The following is a 19,105-nucleotide window of genomic DNA, read 5'->3' as shown; positions in this document are numbered from 1 at the left end:
TGGCCCCACAAATCTTAGAAGCATGGTGTCTAACCAGATCGTTACTCTGGATGGCATTTCCCTGATCTCTAGTAATACTGTGAGAAATCTTGGAGTCATTTTTGATCAGGATATGTCATTCAAAGCGCATATTAAACAAATATGTAGGACTGCCTTTTTGCATTTACGCAATATCTCTAAAATCAGAAAGGTCTTAGTGATCGATCTCTTTTTCCTGGTTCTTTCCCTCAGCCCCAACCAGTCTCAGCAGAAGACTGCCCCTCCCTGAGCCTGGTTCTGCTGGAGGTTTCTTCCTGTTAAAAGGGAGTTTTTCCTTCCCACTGTGGCCAAGTGCTTGCTCATAGGGGGTCGTTTTGACCGTTGGGGTTTTTCATAATTATTGTATGGCCTTGCCTTACAATATGGAGCGCCTTGGGGCAACTGTTTGTTGTGATTTGGCGCTATATAAGAAAAAAGTTGATTGATTGATTGATGACCAAAATGTCTTAGTTGATGCTTTCTCATGATGCAAGAAATTCTCTTCATCAGAGTCTCCCTGAGGAACTGCTCATTTGATTAAAAAGTGGTTCCAGCGCTGCCCAAGGAACCCCGCAGAGACCTTGCACCAAAGACATCCAGGAACCTGCTGATTTACGTGGAGGTTCGATTACATCCTGCAGTTTAAATCAACATCTTATTGTCCCAAACTGTCAGCATTTCTGCTACTGGACGCGATAAAGTCGCACAACCCACCGTCTCTGCAAAGGCGTGCAGGAAAATTTTGCTTTAGTGAACATTGTGAGTTCAGGATTTCTTTCCCCTTAACCATTTTTGGGGTTCCCCTTTCATACGCAATTGTGCATGGAGCGGATGTCCCTTCACGTCTCTGCACAGACACAGGAGGATACCTTCAGCGTCCAGTAACATTGACATGCCCATTGTGTTTCTTCAGTGGACATCTTGGGGTGGTGTAGGTCCAAAATGGTTTTTGAGTCATTGGCTCAAAATGAAAATCTCTTTAGGCTTATTAACCAGTGACCTGAGGTGTTGACTGGATGTCTTTGGTATTAGGTCTCCTTGGAGGATCCATGGGTACCACGGAAATAACTTTGTGTCAAATGAGAGGTTACTTAGGGAGGACTCCGATAAGGAGTCTGACTTGCCTTGTGGCAAAATGCCAACTATGACATTTTGGCGATGTGGTGCATTTCTCTATATGATCCATCACGCAGCTGTCCCAAGGTTAAGGACCCCAGATGCTAGAGAAGGACAAGGACATGCCCACATTTCACCTGGCTGCAGCATATAGATGGTTACATTACAGATGTGGGGATAGTTGTCTGCTTGGTTGGTTGTCATCTGGGACCTGAGGTGGTTCCGTACAGCACCTGATCCCAGACTTGACTTGCAATCAAACAACTCAATTGTTGAAACAAAGAAAGGAAATACTGTGCAGCTGCACTCTCAGTTCCTGGCAGTTCCTGATTTAGTTCTGAACGGATGGGGTGAAAGTGGTTTTGTTCCGAGGTTGGGCATGAAAACGGTTGATGTGATGGTGAAGGTCACAGATGCTGGCTGACTGTCTTGTTCAGGAAAGTTGATTTTTGTCACTTTGAGATCTGCCAGACCTCAGAATCCACTACTTTTGTTGCAGAAGACACGTTCTTATCTGTCAAACTTCAGCTGCCGTGGGTTGGTTATTGAGCCACAGTCTTGATCCTCAGGAACGCACTGCTCAGAAGGTCACCAACAAAAATGGTAGTAATCCACTCAGATGGCACCTGGCGCTGGACTGATGCCTACACAAATAAACAATCATAATGAGGATGCGATGAGCTCTGATCACCTGCGTGTCCGTCACCGTCGTCTAAGTACGGAGGGAAGACATACGGGCTGTGAGAAGTACAGATTCTGTGTCAGTGCAGGTATCATACCTGCACCAAACTGTGCTGCACTGTGGTGCAGCCAGAGGGATTTAATTTGGATGCTATCCAAACCACTCTACATATAACCAAAATGAAATGAAGATATTTGAGTCCTGCTTGTGTCTGGGCAGAAAGTCCATCATAGCTTCCAACCATAAAGCAGCCCCTGGTGTGGCCAATCAGATTCCAAGGCCAAACTGTGCTCCCACCCATGGTGCTACACTTCAAACCATGTTGATTATTGTCACATTTAATTATAATTTCTCAGAACCAAAACAAAAAAAAAATTCCACACAGCTTGCTTTTTTGTCCATTATCCAAAGATATTAATTTAAACAAGTTTAAAAATATATATAATTTTTTTTGTTTGTGTGTAAATTAAATTACCATTTAATGTTTGAAAATAAGATGAAATCCGCTTTCATCCATCTGAAAGACTGAAGAGGAGTTTAAATGCTATTACAAAAGTGAAGCATATTGTCTTTTTGGGAAGTTGCACAAAATCACCTTTTCTGTATTTCATCATTAGTACGAGTAAAGAATAAACTGAATGAGAAGCTGAATGGTCCATCTCAGTCACACTCACAGCTTCTACACACAGGTGAGGTCTGGAGTCCAGGTGTGGGTATGGAGGACCCCAGCAGGTGATTTCACAGATGATCACATCTTTAAGGACTTTGTAAAATCATCTGCTGAGGCCAACCTGCACCATCTTGGTCCTTGTTGTTCCAGAAAGGGCCGAGAGGGTGCAGGTTTTCTTTGCAGCCACTGACTTCAGCAGGTGATTTCACTGATTAACATCACTTGGAGCAGGTGGGATGAGTTCATCAATGAAATCACCTGCTGGAGTTAGTGGCTGCAAAGAAAACCTGCACCCTCTCGGCCCTTTCTGGAATAGTTTGGAGACCGCTGATCTAGGTATTGAAACCATCATTAAATTTGTCCATATTGAGCAGTTTGAGAATGAGGTGAATTACTGAATTCTCACTTTGAGCTTTAGTTACCTAAAGGTGAAATCAGTTTCTGCTCGTCTACGGTGCCGCGGCCCAGAATGTGCACGGATTTAGAAGAACATCTGCACGTGTTTGGTGTTTAAGAGTTCTGTGCTGTGACCATATATGATTCATGTTTGTTAGATTGTGTTTCATGTGTTTAAGTGGCCGTCCATTTCTAGAAGCTTCATCTGTGCCCGTTACGAGAACATGAGCAGTAGAATTACACTTAGCCATGAATGTAAAGATGATTAAATAAAAGCATCTGGAAAACAAGGATGATGAAATAAAAGCATCTGGAAAACAAACATGATGAAATAAAAGCATCTGGAAAACAAACATGATGAAATAAAAGCATCTGGAAAACAAAGATGATGAAATAAAAGCATCTGGAAAACAGTTCCACTGACGCACTTTTCATATTTGTTCATTTTGTACCAACAAATAAACGTTTCAATCAAACATATACTCGTTTTGCTCTACGTAGGCTTTAGAGCTTGTGAACTCTTTAGCACCAAGGCTCTGAAGTATTTTTACTCTGGGGTCCATAAGTATTTGGACAACTTTATTCTTTTACCTTTTACTTTGTACACCACTTGTAGTGTCAACGTTTAACTTTACGAATGTACTCTCAGTAACTTTCTGAGAGGTTCATCAAATTAGCAGCAAACATGCATCCCTTCAAGGTCGAGGCCAACATCAGTGACGACTGATCTTGACGTAATTTTGAAGATCGTGGGGGCAAAAATATTCCCAACACTATATTCCCAATAACTTAAAAAAAAAATAACACCTGTTTACCTTTTGAAGGTCTAGGTCAAGTTTCATGATGAGTGACCTTCACCTCGTTTTGAAGGTCACAGGTCCATGTTTGATGAACACTGCCCTCAACTTTCCAGGGATTTCATTTGCAGCAAGGATGCATCCCTTGAAGATCTCGGTCAGGTTCCGACTCCAGCGCTGGAGCCTTCATGCCCTTTTCATTCAAACCTCCACATCTTCCCCAAACCAATAAAATCATGACTTACACTGGTTGCCTTTTTTCTCTGAATAGTCTCCCAATAAAAACTTGGAAACTATTCTCAGTGATTATTACAATGTGATGTGACACTCATGAAAATATTGTCCACTCACAAATAATTATGGGACTATTGGACACACCTCCAGGCCAACATATTTTATGACTTATTGATCTGACCCAGAAAACTGCTGATCAGTCCTCATCATTTACTTATTTAATCAAAACTTCAACTTTGTATCTCATAATACTGATTTACTGAGAATTTTTTGTTTAAATCTAATTTACCTGATACTTGGCTTCCAAACATTGTCGTCATGAAGCAGCTGAATTCTGCCCTCTAGTGGACATTTAAAGTTTATCACTGCCTTCATTGATTTTTTTTTTCCCTTTTTTTTTTTTTTTGAGCCTTTCGCAGTTTGTGGGGATTAATGTCTCACATTCTCGACCACATGCTCTCAGCACTGAGCTGTTTGCTGAATTAAAGTCTGAATAAAATGAGTTTGATCTCGGCGGAAACGCAGCAGGAAGAAAAGCGCGAAGCAGCTCAACTAGAAGACTTTCTGGACTAAATTACCCGCTTGTAGAGGTTTGTCTTCTCTTTCGTGGCTCTAAAAATATGATTCAACAAGCCTTTAAATCTCTCAAGTACAAAGTCGAGCTACTTTCTGTGATACCGAACTCGTTTTATATTCTTTCATTTTCTCTTTGTGACGCTCGACGTGACGTTTATTTTACGTTCAGACAGTTTAATTCTTTCCACTTTTACATCTGTTCACATCATTTAAATTTTAGGATGAAAAACAATAAATGCGCTCAGTTTTGTTTCTGAAGCTTTTCTCTTTTTCTGAAGCTTCAGTGACTTTATCTGTAATAAAGTTATTTTTACTTGATTAATTCGAAATGAATCGAAAACTGTTGTGACAGTCGATTATTTACAACTTTAAACACGAATATTCCGTTGAAGTTGATTTTTGTCAAAATCTTTTCAATTAATTAATATCTTGATGTAAAATTTGGGGTTCTACATGACTCCAGAAAAATTCACAGAGCTGCAGTTTTTCCACATTTTTTGTGTTACAGCCTTATTCCCAAATTAATTAAATTATTTATTTTCCTCGACATTTTACAACAATACCCCATAATGACTGTAAAAATTTTTTGAGATTTTTGTAAATTTATTAAAAATTAAAAATCTAAGCACTCACATGTCCATAAGTATTCACAGTCTTTGCCATGAAGCTCTAAATTGAGCTCAGGTGCCTCCTGTTTTCACTGATCATCCTTGAGATGTTTCTACAACTTAATTGGAGTCCACCTGGGGTCAGTTCAGTTGATTGGACATGATTTGGAAAGACACACCCGGCTACATATAAGGTCCCACAGTTGACAGTCAGAGCACAAACCAAGCATGAAGACAAAGGAATTGTCTGTAGACCTCAGAGACAGGATTGTCTGGAGGCACAAATCTGGGGAAGGGTACAGAAACATTTCTGCTGCTTTAAAGGTCCCAATGATCACAGTGGCCTCCATCATCTGTAAATGGAAGAAGTTCAGATCCACCAGGACTCTTCCTAGAGCTGGCCGCCTGTCTAAACTGAGCGATCGGGGGAGAAGGACCTTAGTTAGGGAGGTGACCAAGAACCCGATGGTCAGTCTGTCAGAGCTCCAGTATTCCTCTGTGGAGAGAGAAGAACCTTCCAGGAGGACAACCATCTCTGCAGCAATCAGGCCTGTATGGTAGAGTGAACAGACGGAAGTCACTCCTTAGTAAAAGACACATGGCAGCCCACCTGGAGTTTGACAAAAGGCACCTGAAGGACTCTCAGACCAGGAGAAACAAAATTCTCTGGTCTGATGAGACGTAATAAATTCATCTGCATTTATTTATTTCTATGTTAGAAATATTACGTTAAAACTACTTCACGGAGTTTCACCGAATTTTCACCACAGATGGATATTAGGCCATGGAAGACTCCACTGAATTTTGGAGGTGATCTGGATCCGGGTTGGTGGATGTCAGAAATCTCCAATTGCTCTTATTATTCTTATTTGTCTGAAAATTTGATTATTCACTAATCAGTGAATTGCAGTGTTTTGAGTGTAATGTTAGTAATTTGAATTAAAAACAAAAAGTTATATTCTAATTCCTGTTTACGTGTCCTAGGTATCGTTTCATTGCTGTTTTGGTGAAATAGTGGACGTCTTACCTGAATGTGGACACCTTAGCCAGCAGGTGGCACATCTATGGAATTTTACAGAGGCTAAACAAAATGCTTTTTGGGATCAATCTGGTGTGTCAAAGGTCATCAGATTTTAATGTTTGTCCTCATTATATGCCCTATTAAATTGGAGATATAGAAGATGATAGCTAGTTCGGATGGACTAACTCATTTCACTCAGTCATCTACAGTGAAAATCTTTTAGTCAGTTGTCCATCTCCGTGCTATCCCATGTTACAACTGGTATTTAGCAACTTGCTCAAAGGCAGAGTGGTTTACTTAACCGTCATGGATTAATCCACCAACCTTTCAGTTTCTTCATATCTGCTCCACCATGTGAACCATTGTTTCCACTTGAGGACTAATATGTTATTTCAGATTAGATTAGATTAGATAGACCTTTATTGATCCCTTGAGAACACTCCCTCAGGGAACATGAGGTTCCAGCAGCATTGTATAGCAGCACACAGGGTAAGAAGCACACAGAGCATCAAACGTGAAAGTAAAAAACAATTTGCAAATATAAATGTAGGTCAGATGATCATCAAATGAAATTTACTTTTTCTGGAGGAGCAGAATCCATATCTACCAACATAAGCAACAGGTTGGTCATTGTCGTGTCCCACAGCAGCCTGCATGCAAGGTTCTTGAAATGGAGCAATAGCTCCACCTGATGGACATTTACCTTTACGGCAGTACAATAGTTCACCAAGAGCTCTAGTTGGCTACATCATCAAAATAAACACAAAGAAAGTAGGTGGTAGAGCAATTTACTTGGAAACTAAAAAACAAACACACAAAAAACCCACTGGTTTGATTCTCAGCTGTGCAGGTCCAGACCCAAAAGTTGTCAGAGGCTTCACATGAAAAAAAGCATCTCATGTGAAGACTTCAGTTAAAACTGTAGAAGACAGCACATATGATAGTATTCAAAAAACAAAAATCAAATATCGCTTTAGTTGAAGCTATTAAGTTTGATAGATTTTATATGATTAAATACAAAATCAAATTAATCTGAATGAACCATGTGAGTTTAAGGTTTTGAGTTTTAAAGTGCATTTTGTTTTTCAGGTGACAACCTTGATTGTCTTAGATTTTATGACTTCTGGTAACCTGTATTAGCTTGGGGAAAATATGGCTATATGACCCCACTTTAAAGGTTGACATTTTTCTTCAGAGACGACAAGTAATTGATTGTTGAAGTAGTTAATGATTGATCACTGATGGACTAATGCCTTCAGCATTAAACCATTTCCTGCTTTAACACCGGTATGTAAGTATTAACTCTTTTGTCATCTTACTGACTGTGGAGCTGTGTGTAGGTCGCCTCCAGTGGAGAACCAAAAAGTACCAGGAACTTGTGGGGCTCTGTCAATGCCCCAGTCCCTGCTGCAGGATGGGTAACTTTTCCAGCAAAGATGTTCATGGGCCAACAGGTAGGTCCACTCACTGTAATATCCACTTTTCCCCTCTCACACTGTAAACCCCAAACAACTTGGAAGAACTCAGAAAAGAACAATAATATCGACATTACATGAATAATGGCATTAGATGAAATGGATTAAATTAGTTTTAACAATAACATTATGATAAAACTAATTTAATTTGGCATTTCCAGCAAGTAATGAGTCATTTTTAACTTGAAACATAGAACAATTCCAAATCAACTCCCACTTTGTTTAACTGCTGTAGATTTTTCTTTATCTATTGTTTGTTTGTATCATACAATAAAATTGTATGTATTGAGCAAATAATATGTGCTAATGTTTAAATAAGGCTTTAAAAGAATAAACATTTTTCTAATCTAAACAATACCTTTACTGACCTCTTTTTTCTTAAATTAATGAATTAATTTAATGTTTCATCATGTAATGTCATGAGTCTTGGTGCTACTCCTAAATTTTTGGTACCATAACAATCCTAGTTATATATTTCTACTATCTTGTTTTTCCATCAAGGTCAAAATGTCTGACAAAGACAAACCCTTCGTCATCAAATCTTATTCTCGTTCTTCTTTGGTTTGCTGGGGCAGACAGGGAATATGTTGGAATCTAACAAAAAGGAAATTGTTTGGGTTATACACACTTATGGGAAGGCTCACTGCTTTGGGACAGTGGCGGAGATGGAAAAGCATGTTGATCTGAAACCGGTGTAGATTGTAGTAAACCGGAGAAGATTCTTATAAACAGACACGCAGAACACAATGCGCGTACTCTCCCTTCGCGGTGCCGCACCAGGTGTCCCGTCATCTCGACAGAACACCGGCCTGCTTGATGAGGATGCAGAGCACAATGCACTGTAAAAAAAAAAAAAAAAAGCATGCAAAATTGGACTAAAAAATCCGTGAAACTGCGAGGCGCTATATTTTCCAGTATTTCTTTTTCTTTCTTTTTAATTTTTATTTTTGATAACTCTCACATCCGAGGGGGCGAGGTTTGATGACGTGAGGGGGCGTCGCGCCCAAACGCCCCCTCGTGGTGCCGGGTCCGTGTACAACTCTGCTTTGATTTCAAGATTGGGTTTTTTTGTGTACTTAAAATTCTTAAGTTCTATTAACTTAAATCCTATGTATACACAACTTCCATGATCCTTTGCATGCACGGAGTTGTTCCAGTCACACGCTAACATGGGGTCGCACAGAGATTTGTTGTTTCCTTGCAGTTATCGGGAAATTAAGGATCTTCTGGAATGGGAATATCAGTAGAATGTAACCTGGATGTGATTCCTGCTGGGATTTGAAAATACAAAAAGTAAATAAATAAATAAAATGAACACACACACACACACACACATTAACTTGTGTTTGAATGCTTTCGGTGATGGTTTGCAATTTGTTTTCCTCGTGTGCAACCCTAACCCATTTTTGTTATTCACGGCCACGTCTCTGCAACCAAAACCTCTTACAGATGTTCTGTACGAACACTTAACCGCGCAACAAGCCACATTATTATAAATATTAGTGATAACATGCTCACACAGGAGCCATTCTCTCATGCTAACAGCTAATGTTAGCATGAGCTGTTATCATCACGCTATGTAAAAGATGACAATGTTTTGAACACGCTTTAAGGCGCTCACCTCGGTCACCAGCCCCAGTCTGAAAATAAACTTAACGCTTGTGCTTCTTCTTCTTGGTGTTTATCAGCCCACAGCAAGCCACCATTAGAGGTGCATACTGCCACCTACTGCACTGGAGTGTGTGGAGACATTAATTATTGTTAGTACAATACAGAACGTGAAACAATAAAATGAAAAATAAAATGATCAAAATTTACAATAAATTTCCTCTATTACAAAACAGCACAAGTTTGTTTAGCACAATTGTACAGCACTTTTAATACTAAATAAGAGCACTCTCTGAGTGATTGAGTTTATTAATTAATTTATAACCTAAAAACATTGTGTTAATGCGCTGATTCTAACAGGGTTTTTATGAATAACGCTTACAACTTTCTAACTTCACTTCACCTGTGTGAAGATGGACACCTCTGCTAGCATGATAAGATGAAACAACTGAAAATACACAATTTAACGGGAACTTTTGGGGGTTTACAACCTGAACTCTGTTTTAAGATGTTCATGGGGTTAATCTGGTCATTTGGGATAAAACTAGAATGAATCCACACATCATTTATTTAGAAAATAAACGGCGTCACTTGCTAACAGGCCAATCATTGCAATGGCTCCGAGCTAGCAAAAAATTCTCACAATATTTTCAACATTTTATTAACAACATTTTTGCCTGTTGTTACTGAACAGGCAATGTTTTGTAGCAGGGAGAGGATCCCCACAGCGGTAAACCTGCATGCATGTTTACTCAACTACATATGAAGATATTATAAAAGCTCCAATTATACAGTTAGCCACTTAGTTAGCCGTCTTCCCCCTGCACTGAGGGATTACAACTCAACTATAAAAGATATTTATTACATTAAAATAAAGCAATTAAGTTCTAATAACTGGTTATTTGTGAGTAGAAAAACTTTGTGGTAGCTGTAATTGGATCATTTTTTTGCGTTCTGCCGCCCCGGTTTGTGTTCACTGCGCACTTTCTCTGGGTCGAGTCACATTTCTTGATTCCTCTTTGTCGTTGTCTTTTAAACGGGTTGCACACGTGTGGCACCACACACAGACATCTGCCAGCATGCACCAACGTTCCGGGTCCGCTAATCTTTGGAAACGTCAGTGTTGGCGTTGCTGAAGTTGTCCGCCCAGCGGCATGGTTTTTCTTTTCAACCAGCGAGTGTCCATGTTTACTCTTTGAAAACCAAATCACGCCGTGGCGCTGAGGACAGTGAGAGGCCATTTTGAACAATAAGGAAACAGTCAGGGTACCTTTAGAAAGCCAATCAGATGAATGTGTGTGTGTGTGTGTGTGTGTGTGTGTGTGTGTGTGTGTGTGTGTGTGTGTGTGTGTGTGTGTGTGTGTGTGTGCGTGCGTGTGTGTGTGTGTGTGTGTGTCACTCAGTCAGTGGTCATTCTCCTCGCGTCCCCGTGTGATCTGTTCTGGCCCTGCCGGGGCTCGGCGGTGATGAATCGGCAAAATTCCTCGGCTCAGCAACAAGCAGAGCGGATTAATCATAGGAAGGCTAATGCTGTCTGACAAACACACACACACTCTCATTCAGTTAGCCTGACACACACACACACATGGTCCGACACACACGTTAAGGTTTGGAATGAGAAACATTTAAAGCACAAGACAATCCAGCCATTCTCGGTGTGGAACAAAACTTTGTTTCTTACTTCGGTTACAAAAGACACACTCATTTTGGTTGCACTGAGGCCATTGTCCAAACAAGGAAAAGGACTGAAAGAATTAAGGAGGCGATGCCCAGAACTTCCCAGAACAATTCCGGTGGCTGGGCATCGCTCTGTTTTGATCCCGCCCCCTCTGTTGAATAGGCACGGTGTACATCATCACCTCAATTTGTTTCTCTGTACGGAGGGTTTTATTGTGTTTTGCAGCATTAGGCATTGGTCCAAAGCCCTGAAAGTGGGCATGTCACTACCACTGTGGCCATTTATTATATATATATATATATATATATATATATATATATATATATATATATATATATATATATATATATCACATATAAGTTAATATTGTTATCCCGTTGTGGTAGCTGTAGCTGTAGGGGTCAATGAAGGGGTCAAAATTTACCACATCAGACATTATTTGACTGATCATAGGGATTCTAACGAGGTATAGTTTGGATTATCTATGACTGAATGTTACCGAGTTATGGGCACAAATGACAAAAATACCTCGTTGTGACAAATGTCAGTTTCAATTTGTACAGTGGTTAAAAATGAAAGTCATGCTTAGTTATTATGTTACAGGATAACATCTATGCTATTACTGAGAAATTATCTAGATTTACAGAATTTGATAGTATCTCACTAGGCATGCTGACGAAACTCGGGGGAGGTGATGGTCTTGTGGTTAAGGTTTTGGGCTTGAGTCCAGAAGATCATGGGTTCAAATCCCTGCCTGACTGGAAAATCACTAAGGGCCCTTGAGCAAGGCCTTTAATCCCCTATTGCTCCTGGTGTGTAGTGAGCGCCTTGTATGGAAACAACCTGAAATCAGGGTGAATGTGAGGCATAATTGTAAAGCACTTTGAGCGTCTGATGCAGATGGAAAAGTGCTATATAAATGAAGTCCATTTACCATTTAGCGTCTACAAAAAGCACAACCTGTTTATTTGATCCTATACCAGCAAAACTGTTTAAGGACCTGTGGCCCACTCTTGAGCCGACTGTGCTGGAAATTATTAATCTTTCTTTAACTTCTGGATCTGTTCCTAAAAGTTTCAAATCTGCAGTGATTAAACCATTACTTAAGATAGATTTTAGTGCTGCGTTTGATACCGTGGATCATCATATTCTACTCGATAGGCTGAAGAATCATTTTGGGATCACTGCATGGTTGACATCATACTTGAGCAGTCATTCTCACTGTGTTTTGTACAGTAACACTACCTCTAACCTTAGTGACATGAAATTTGGGGTTCCACAAGGGTCCATCTTAGCCCCCTGCTTTTCTCCCTTTATATAGCACCCCTTGGGCACATATTGTGGCATTTTGGGATTACCTTTCACTGCTATGCGCTGATGATACTCAGTTATACATGCCGATAACTGCTGGTAATCTCGTTCACATAAAATCCATAGAAGATTGCCTTGCATCAGTGAGAAGCTGGATGTCTAGCAATTTCCTACTTTTAAGAGACTGAAATGATGGTTCTTGGTCCAGTGAGACATCGGCATCAGCTAACACTTAGCCTAGGCTCATGTATCATAGATCAAAGTGACAAAGTGAGGAACCTTGGGGTAATTTTTGATCTTACTTTGTCCTTTGACTTCCACATTAGAGATATTACTAGGACTGCTTTCTTTCACCTGTGAAATATAGTGAAGATTCGTCCCATCCTGTCTATGGCTGATTCTGAGACCCTGATTCATGTGTTTATCTCTTCTAGATTGGATTACTGCAATGTTCTATTTTCTGGTTTACCACAGTCCAGCATTAGGGCTCTCCAATTGGTTCAAAATGCTGCTGTCAGACTTTTGACAGGAAGCAGAAAGTTTGACCACATTACACCCATTTTGGCATCTCTTCACTGGCTTCCTGTCCCTGTGAGATCAGATTTTAAGGTTCTGCTACTAACCTATAAAATTATTCATGGCCTGGCACATCCCTACTTAGCTGACCTAATTAAACCCTACGTACCGGCCTGGGCTCTGCCTTCTCAGGGTGCAGAACTACTTTGTGTCTCTAGAGTGAATAAAAAGTCTGCAGGTCACAGAGCTTTCTCTTATCGTGCCCCTGTTCTGTGGAATGATCTCCCTGTATCGATAAAACAGTCAGATTCTGTGGAGACTTTCAAGTCCAGACTTAAGACGCACTTATTTTCTCTTTCGTATGGCTAGCATACTGGCATAGTATGTTACTATGCTTTTTACTCTTTTAATTCATGTTATTAGTAAATGGAGTGTGCCGTGGCCTCAAGTTTGGGTCTTTTAGTGAAGCTTAGGGCTAGCGGCCGGCGATCACCTTAGTATTTCTTCTGTTTTTCTTGTTGTTTCATGCTGACAAATTACGTGGTGTTTGTTGTCTTTCTGATGTCTGATTCTGTTTTTTGGTGTCTGTTTCTGCACTGGCAAAATTTCCTGTGTGTTCGTTTTATGAATTGTTTTGTAATTTGTGTCTGTATCATGGCCCAAGCAGAGGGCTCCCCCTTTGAGTCTGGTCTGGTTTCTTCCTCAGAGGGAGTTTTTTCTTACCACTGTCTCCTGTGTTCTTGCTCTGGGGGTTGGTAAGATTAGACCTTACTTGTATGAAGCACCTTGAGGCAACTTTGTTGTGATTTGAAATTGAAATTATATATTACATCATGACCCGCTCACTGGAGCCCTTATTTTCACAGTTCACGTGATACTCAGGTCAGGTAGCATCATGAGACTTTACTGTACTACATAGTAGCGGCTGGCCAGGGTGCACTTTAATTACAATCTGTGTGTGTGTGTGTGTGTGTGTGTGTGTGTGTGTGTGTGTGTGTGTGTGTGTGTGTGTGTGTGTGTGTGTGTGTGTGTGTGTGTGTGTGTGTGTGTGTGTGTGTGTGTCAGAAGTGTTGGGTTCTGACTGTTGTAAATAAAGTTCAGGTGTGCCCATTCATATGTTGACTGGCAGCCGTGAGGGGTTAAGTGGGTCATTGAACCTGAAGCCAGTCCAGCCCTGGAGCGTGTCTTTCCCCAAGAAGTGTATTAGCTTTGGAATTGGCTGGTCAAAGGTCAAAGTCACTGAAGCGTACTTTGTACAAAGCTTGTTAGCGCAGTAGATTATTTCCTAATTGCTGGAATGTCACCAAATATGGAGCATGTATTCGGCACGGCGGCCCCAAAATAACTGAACTAAAATATATCATACATACAGGGTTGTTATTTAATCAATCAATCAATCAACTTGTTTCTTATATAGCGCCAAATCACAACAAACAGTTGCCCCAAGGCGCTCCACATTGCAAGGCAAGGCCATACAACAATCATGAAAAACCCCAACGGTCAAAACGACCCCCTATGAGCAAGCACTTGGCCACAGTGGGAAGGAAAAACTCCCTTTTAACAGGAAGAAACCTCCAGCAGAACCAGGCTCAGGGAGGGGCAGTCTTCTGCTGAGACTGGTTGGGGCTGAGGGAAAGAACCAGGAAAAAGAGATCGATCACTAATGATTAAATGCAGAGTGATGCATACGGAGCAAAAAGAGAAAGAAACAGTGCATCATGGGAACCCCCCCACAGTCTACGTCTAAAGCAACATAACCAAGGGATGGTCCAGGGTCACCCGATCCAGCCCTAACTATAAGCCTTAGCGAAAAGGAAAGTTTTAAGCCTAATCTTAAAAGTAGAGAGGGTATCTGTCTCCCTGATCTGAATTGGGAGCTGGTTCCACAGGAGAGGAGCCTGAAAGCTGAAGGCTCTGCCTCCCATTCTACTCTTACAAACCCTAGGAACTACAAGTAAGCCCGCAGTCTGAGAGCGAAGCGCTCTAATGGGGTAATATGGTACTACGAGGTCCCTAAGATAAGATGGGACCTGATTATTCAAAACCTTATAAGTAAGAAGAAGAATTTTAAATTCTATTCTAGCATTAACAGGAAGCCAATGAAGGGAGGCCAACACGGGTGAGATATGCTCTCTCCTGCTAGTCCCCGTCAGTACTCTAGCTGCAGCATTCTGAACCAACTGAAGGCTTTTTAGGGAACTTTTAGGACAACCTGATAATAATGAATTACAATAGTCCAGCCTAGAGGAAATAAATGCATGAATTAGTTTTTCAGCATCACTCTGAGACAAGACCTTTCTGATTTTAGAGATATTGCGTAAATGCAAAAAGGCAGTCCTACATATTTGTTTAATATGCGCTTTGAATGACATATCCTGATCAAAAATAACTCCAAGATTTCTCACAGTATTACCAGAGATCAGGGAAATGCCATCCAGAGTAACGATCTGGTTAGACACCATGCTTCTAAGATTTGTGGGGCCAAGTACAATAACTTCAGTTTTATCTGAGTTTAAAAGCAGGAAATTAGAGGTCATCCATGTCTTTATGTCTGTAAGACAATCCTGCAGTTTAGCTAATTGGTGTGTATCCTCTGGCTTCATGGATAGATAAAGCTGGGTATCATCTGCGTAACAATGAAAATTTAAGCAATACCGTCTAATAATACTGCCCAAGGGAAGCATGTATAAAGTGAATAAAATTGGTCCTAGCACAGAACCTTGTGGAACTCCATAATTAACTTTAGTCTGTGAAGAAGATTCCCCATTTACATGAACAAACTGTAATCTATTAGACAAATATGATTCAAACCACCGCAGCGCAATGCCTTTAATACCTATGACATGCTCTAATCTCTGTAATAAAATTTTATGGTCAACAGTATCAAAAGCAGCACTGAGGTCCAACAGAACAAGCACAGAGATAAGTCCACTGTCCGAAGCCATAAGAAGATCATTTGTAACCTTCACTAATGCTGTTTCTGTACTATGATGAATTCTAAAACCTGACTGAAACTCTTCAAATATACCATTCCTCTGCAGGTGATCAGTTAGCTGTTTTACAACTACCCTCTCAAGAATCTTTGAGAGAAAAGGAAGGTTGGAGATTGGCCTATAATTAGCTAAGATAGCTGGGTCAAGTGATGGCTTTTTAAGTAATGGTTTAATTACTGCCACCTTAAAGGCCTGTGGTACATAACCAACTAACAAAGATAGATTGATCATATTTAAGATTGAAGCATTAAATAATGGTAGGACTTCCTTGAGCAGCCTGGCAGGAATGGGGTCTAATAAGCATGTTGATGGTTTGGATGAAGTAACTAATGAAAATAACTCAGACAGAACAATCGGAGAGAAAGAGTCTAACCAAATACCGGCATCACTGAAAGCAGCCAAAGATAACGATACATCTTTGGAATGGTTATGAGTAATTTTTTCTCTAATAGTCAAAATTTTGTTAGCAAAGAAAGTCATGAAGTCATTACTAGTTAAAGTTAATGGAATACTCAGCTCAATAGAGCTCTGACTCTTTGTCAGCCTGGCTACAGTGCTGAAAAGAAACCTGGGGTTGTTCTTATTTTCTTCAATTAGTGATGAGTAGAAAGATGTCCTAGCTTCACGAAGGGCTTTCTTATAGAGCAACAAACTCTTTTTCCAGGCTAAGTGAAGATCTTCTAAATTAGTGAGACGCCATTTCCTCTCCAACTTACGGGTTATCTGCTTTAATCAAACTAGTTGGTGATGTCATGTGACCACAGCAGGTATCTCAGTGAGGTAGGAGTTGGGCTACCAGTATGAGGACCAGGGTTCGATTCCCAGTCAAGCTACCTGTTTTGTTCCTTTAATAAGACACTTCATCTCCATTGTCTGAGTCCACCCAGCTGTGAATGGGTCGCAGCCTTGCATGGGAAGTGAACTGCAGTGGACTGACATCCTCTCCAGGGGAGTTGTAGAGACAGAATCCATGGATAAGCACCATCACCAACAGGCCTCAGGGTCTACATGGGATTAAAATGTTCTCCAAATGTTGACTCAACAAAAACTATCTGCAGTTACTGAAAGAAACTTTTCAGTTCCTTTAATGAATTTAAGGAAATCCGTTAATCCCAGTCAGTTAGAACCAAACTGAGCGTGAAGACCAGTTCACTGGACAGAGTTCCTGATGGACCACAGGGAACCACTTTATGTCTTCATGTCTGATGTCACTAAGACTTAATTCTTTTTATTTTAGGGGTGCATTTGGATGGTTTCCACACTCCTCCTGCTTCACCACAGACGGATGTGTCTGCTTTTGTGTCCAATGTTCCTCAACTCCTTCAGTTGTCCTCGCCTCATTCCTCTCCTGTGGTCCAGGCCTCAACAACAGCTACCATTCCAGATCTCAGACGCAGTGGAAAGAAATCCCAGCATAGTACAAGTCCCCCTCCTCAACGGACATACTGTCCACCAAGTGTCTCTAACAGGTCTGGACGTCTTGCAGCAGCCACGGGACAAGTTGAATTTGAGTGGAGTGGAGGTTCTCCTGCTCTTACCTCCACCCTCAGGACTCCAGTCTGTCAGGGGACGACTGCATCCATCAGCCCGGCAAAGACGTCCGACTCTTGTAGTAGCACCTCAACAGTGATGCAGACTGATTGTTCAGAACCAACCGGAGGAGGACAGGACGGTGGTCTGAGTCAGCCGGCTGAGGCTGGATGGGGGGAAGAGCTGGAGAATTTGCTGGACGAGTTTAGAACCGTGTTGGGTCTCACCAACAGTCAGGACGGCACCATGAACACAGCAGGCAAGAGACACGTCTGTCTGTCTGTCAGTCTGACTGAATCTTACATCGTTTTAATTGTTTTTTATTGTTGTTTTGTAAGGGATAACATCCAGTGGAAGAGTTTTCTGTTTTGGAGACGGTCAAGTCCGATCCTTTACTGGTTTTATGTGATTTATAATCGTGATGCATCTGACATTTACGTTTCTTTTCTGTAGAGATACTGAAACATCTGCTGACTGAAGTGAAAAGTTTGAAGACTGCGTTTGAGGTGAGCCGCGCTACAATAATTCTTAAAAAAATTAATTCTTCCATGGTTTCCACTTCTTGGTGGATATTAAAGGAAAAAAGCTGCAATTTTCAAGACTGTTTTCCTAAAACCCACAGAATCGTTGATGAAGTTGGTACATCTCAAAAAAATTTGAATATCGTGAAAAAGTTCAGTATTTTTTGTCACATATTTCAGAAAGTGATTTTTTTTTCATTCTAGACTCATTGCAAACATATTTTTATTTTAATTTTGATAATTGTGACCTAAAGCTAGAACAAAAAAAAAAAACATATTTCAGAATATTAGAATATTTCATAAAATCAATTTTTTTTTAAACTAACTATCATACAGAAATGTAGCATGTTCATTTATGGCCTCAGTACTTGTTTGGGGCTCCTTTTGAATAAATTACTGCATCAGCAAGGCGTGAGGTAGCGTGGAGCGGCGTGGTGTGGTGTGAAGTGGCATGAGATGGCACGGTGTTAGATAGTGTGGTGTGGTGTGGTGTGGTGTCGCGTGAGTTGGGTGTTGTTGTGTTAGGTGGCATTACGTGGTGTGAGGTGTTGTTGTGTTGTATGAGGTGGCATTACGTGGTGTTAGGTGGCGTGGCGTGGAGGTGGTCAGCCTGTGGCACTGCTGAGGTGTTCTGGAAGTCCAGGTTGCTGTGATAGCAGCCTTCAGCTTGTCTGTATTGTTGTATCTGGTGTCTGTGATCTTCATTATGACAATCCCTCAGTGGGGTATTGCCTCTGAGACCAGTCATGTGCAGTAGTTCCATGGTCAGTAGACCAGTTCCTAATGGTTTTGTCACTGTGAGCAAGGGCCAGGTCCCACTGGAAAAGGAAATCAGTGTCTCCATGAAGCTCATCAGCAGATGGAAGCATGAAGAGCTCTAACACCTCCTGCATTCACTTTGGACTTGACCAAATACAGTAGAACAAAAACCAGCAGAGGACATGTCTCCAAATCATCACTGACTGTGGAAACATCATGTTGGACTTCAAACAGCTTGGAAGTCTCTCTACTCTTCTGGTAGACTCTGGGACCTTGATTTCAAAATAAAATGCAGCATTTACTTTAATTTGAAAAGAGGACTTTAGGCCACTGAGCAATGGTGCAGTTCTTTTTCCTCTTATTGTTGTGAAAGTGTAGTGACACGGACCCACAACAGGGGGCGCAAATGAACGGTCAATAGATGAGCCAAAAAATAACAATTTAATGTTGTGAAGGTGCACAACGAATACACAGACAATCTCAGAATATGATTACAGTCAATCCACAAAGGTGACGTGTGGGCAGGCTCGAGGATAGAAGACGTCTGTCCTGAGAAGAGCCGGAACCACAGGATTTCCGCCGCCACCGAACCTGGT

General features: G+C 40.9%; 1 protein-coding gene across 2 annotated transcripts in view; it reads left to right on the top strand.

Moving 5' to 3' along the window:
* Nucleotides 1–4,327: 4,327 nt before the first annotated feature.
* si:ch211-195o20.7 (cytospin-A) overlaps nt 4,328–19,105 on the top strand; it is a 48,030-nt gene continuing 33,252 nt past the window's right edge. Inside the window, exons 1-4 of one of the 2 annotated variants that reach the window (XM_034159522.1) lie at nt 4,328–4,503; nt 7,459–7,572; nt 16,937–17,488; nt 17,683–17,735. In XM_034159522.1, the coding sequence (XP_034015413.1) occupies nt 7,533–7,572; nt 16,937–17,488; nt 17,683–17,735 (645 nt within the window). In that variant the 5' untranslated portion in view covers nt 4,328–4,503; nt 7,459–7,532. Of the gene's footprint in view, nt 4,504–7,448; nt 7,573–16,936; nt 17,489–17,682; nt 17,736–19,105 lie in introns of both variants that reach the window. The other variant, XM_034159521.1, reaches the window with a different exon arrangement.

This window comes from Thalassophryne amazonica, chromosome 19, assembly GCF_902500255.1.
Source record: "Thalassophryne amazonica chromosome 19, fThaAma1.1, whole genome shotgun sequence".
Taxonomy (NCBI): domain Eukaryota; kingdom Metazoa; phylum Chordata; class Actinopteri; order Batrachoidiformes; family Batrachoididae; genus Thalassophryne; species Thalassophryne amazonica.
This window is presented reverse-complemented; position numbering and strand designations above follow the sequence as displayed.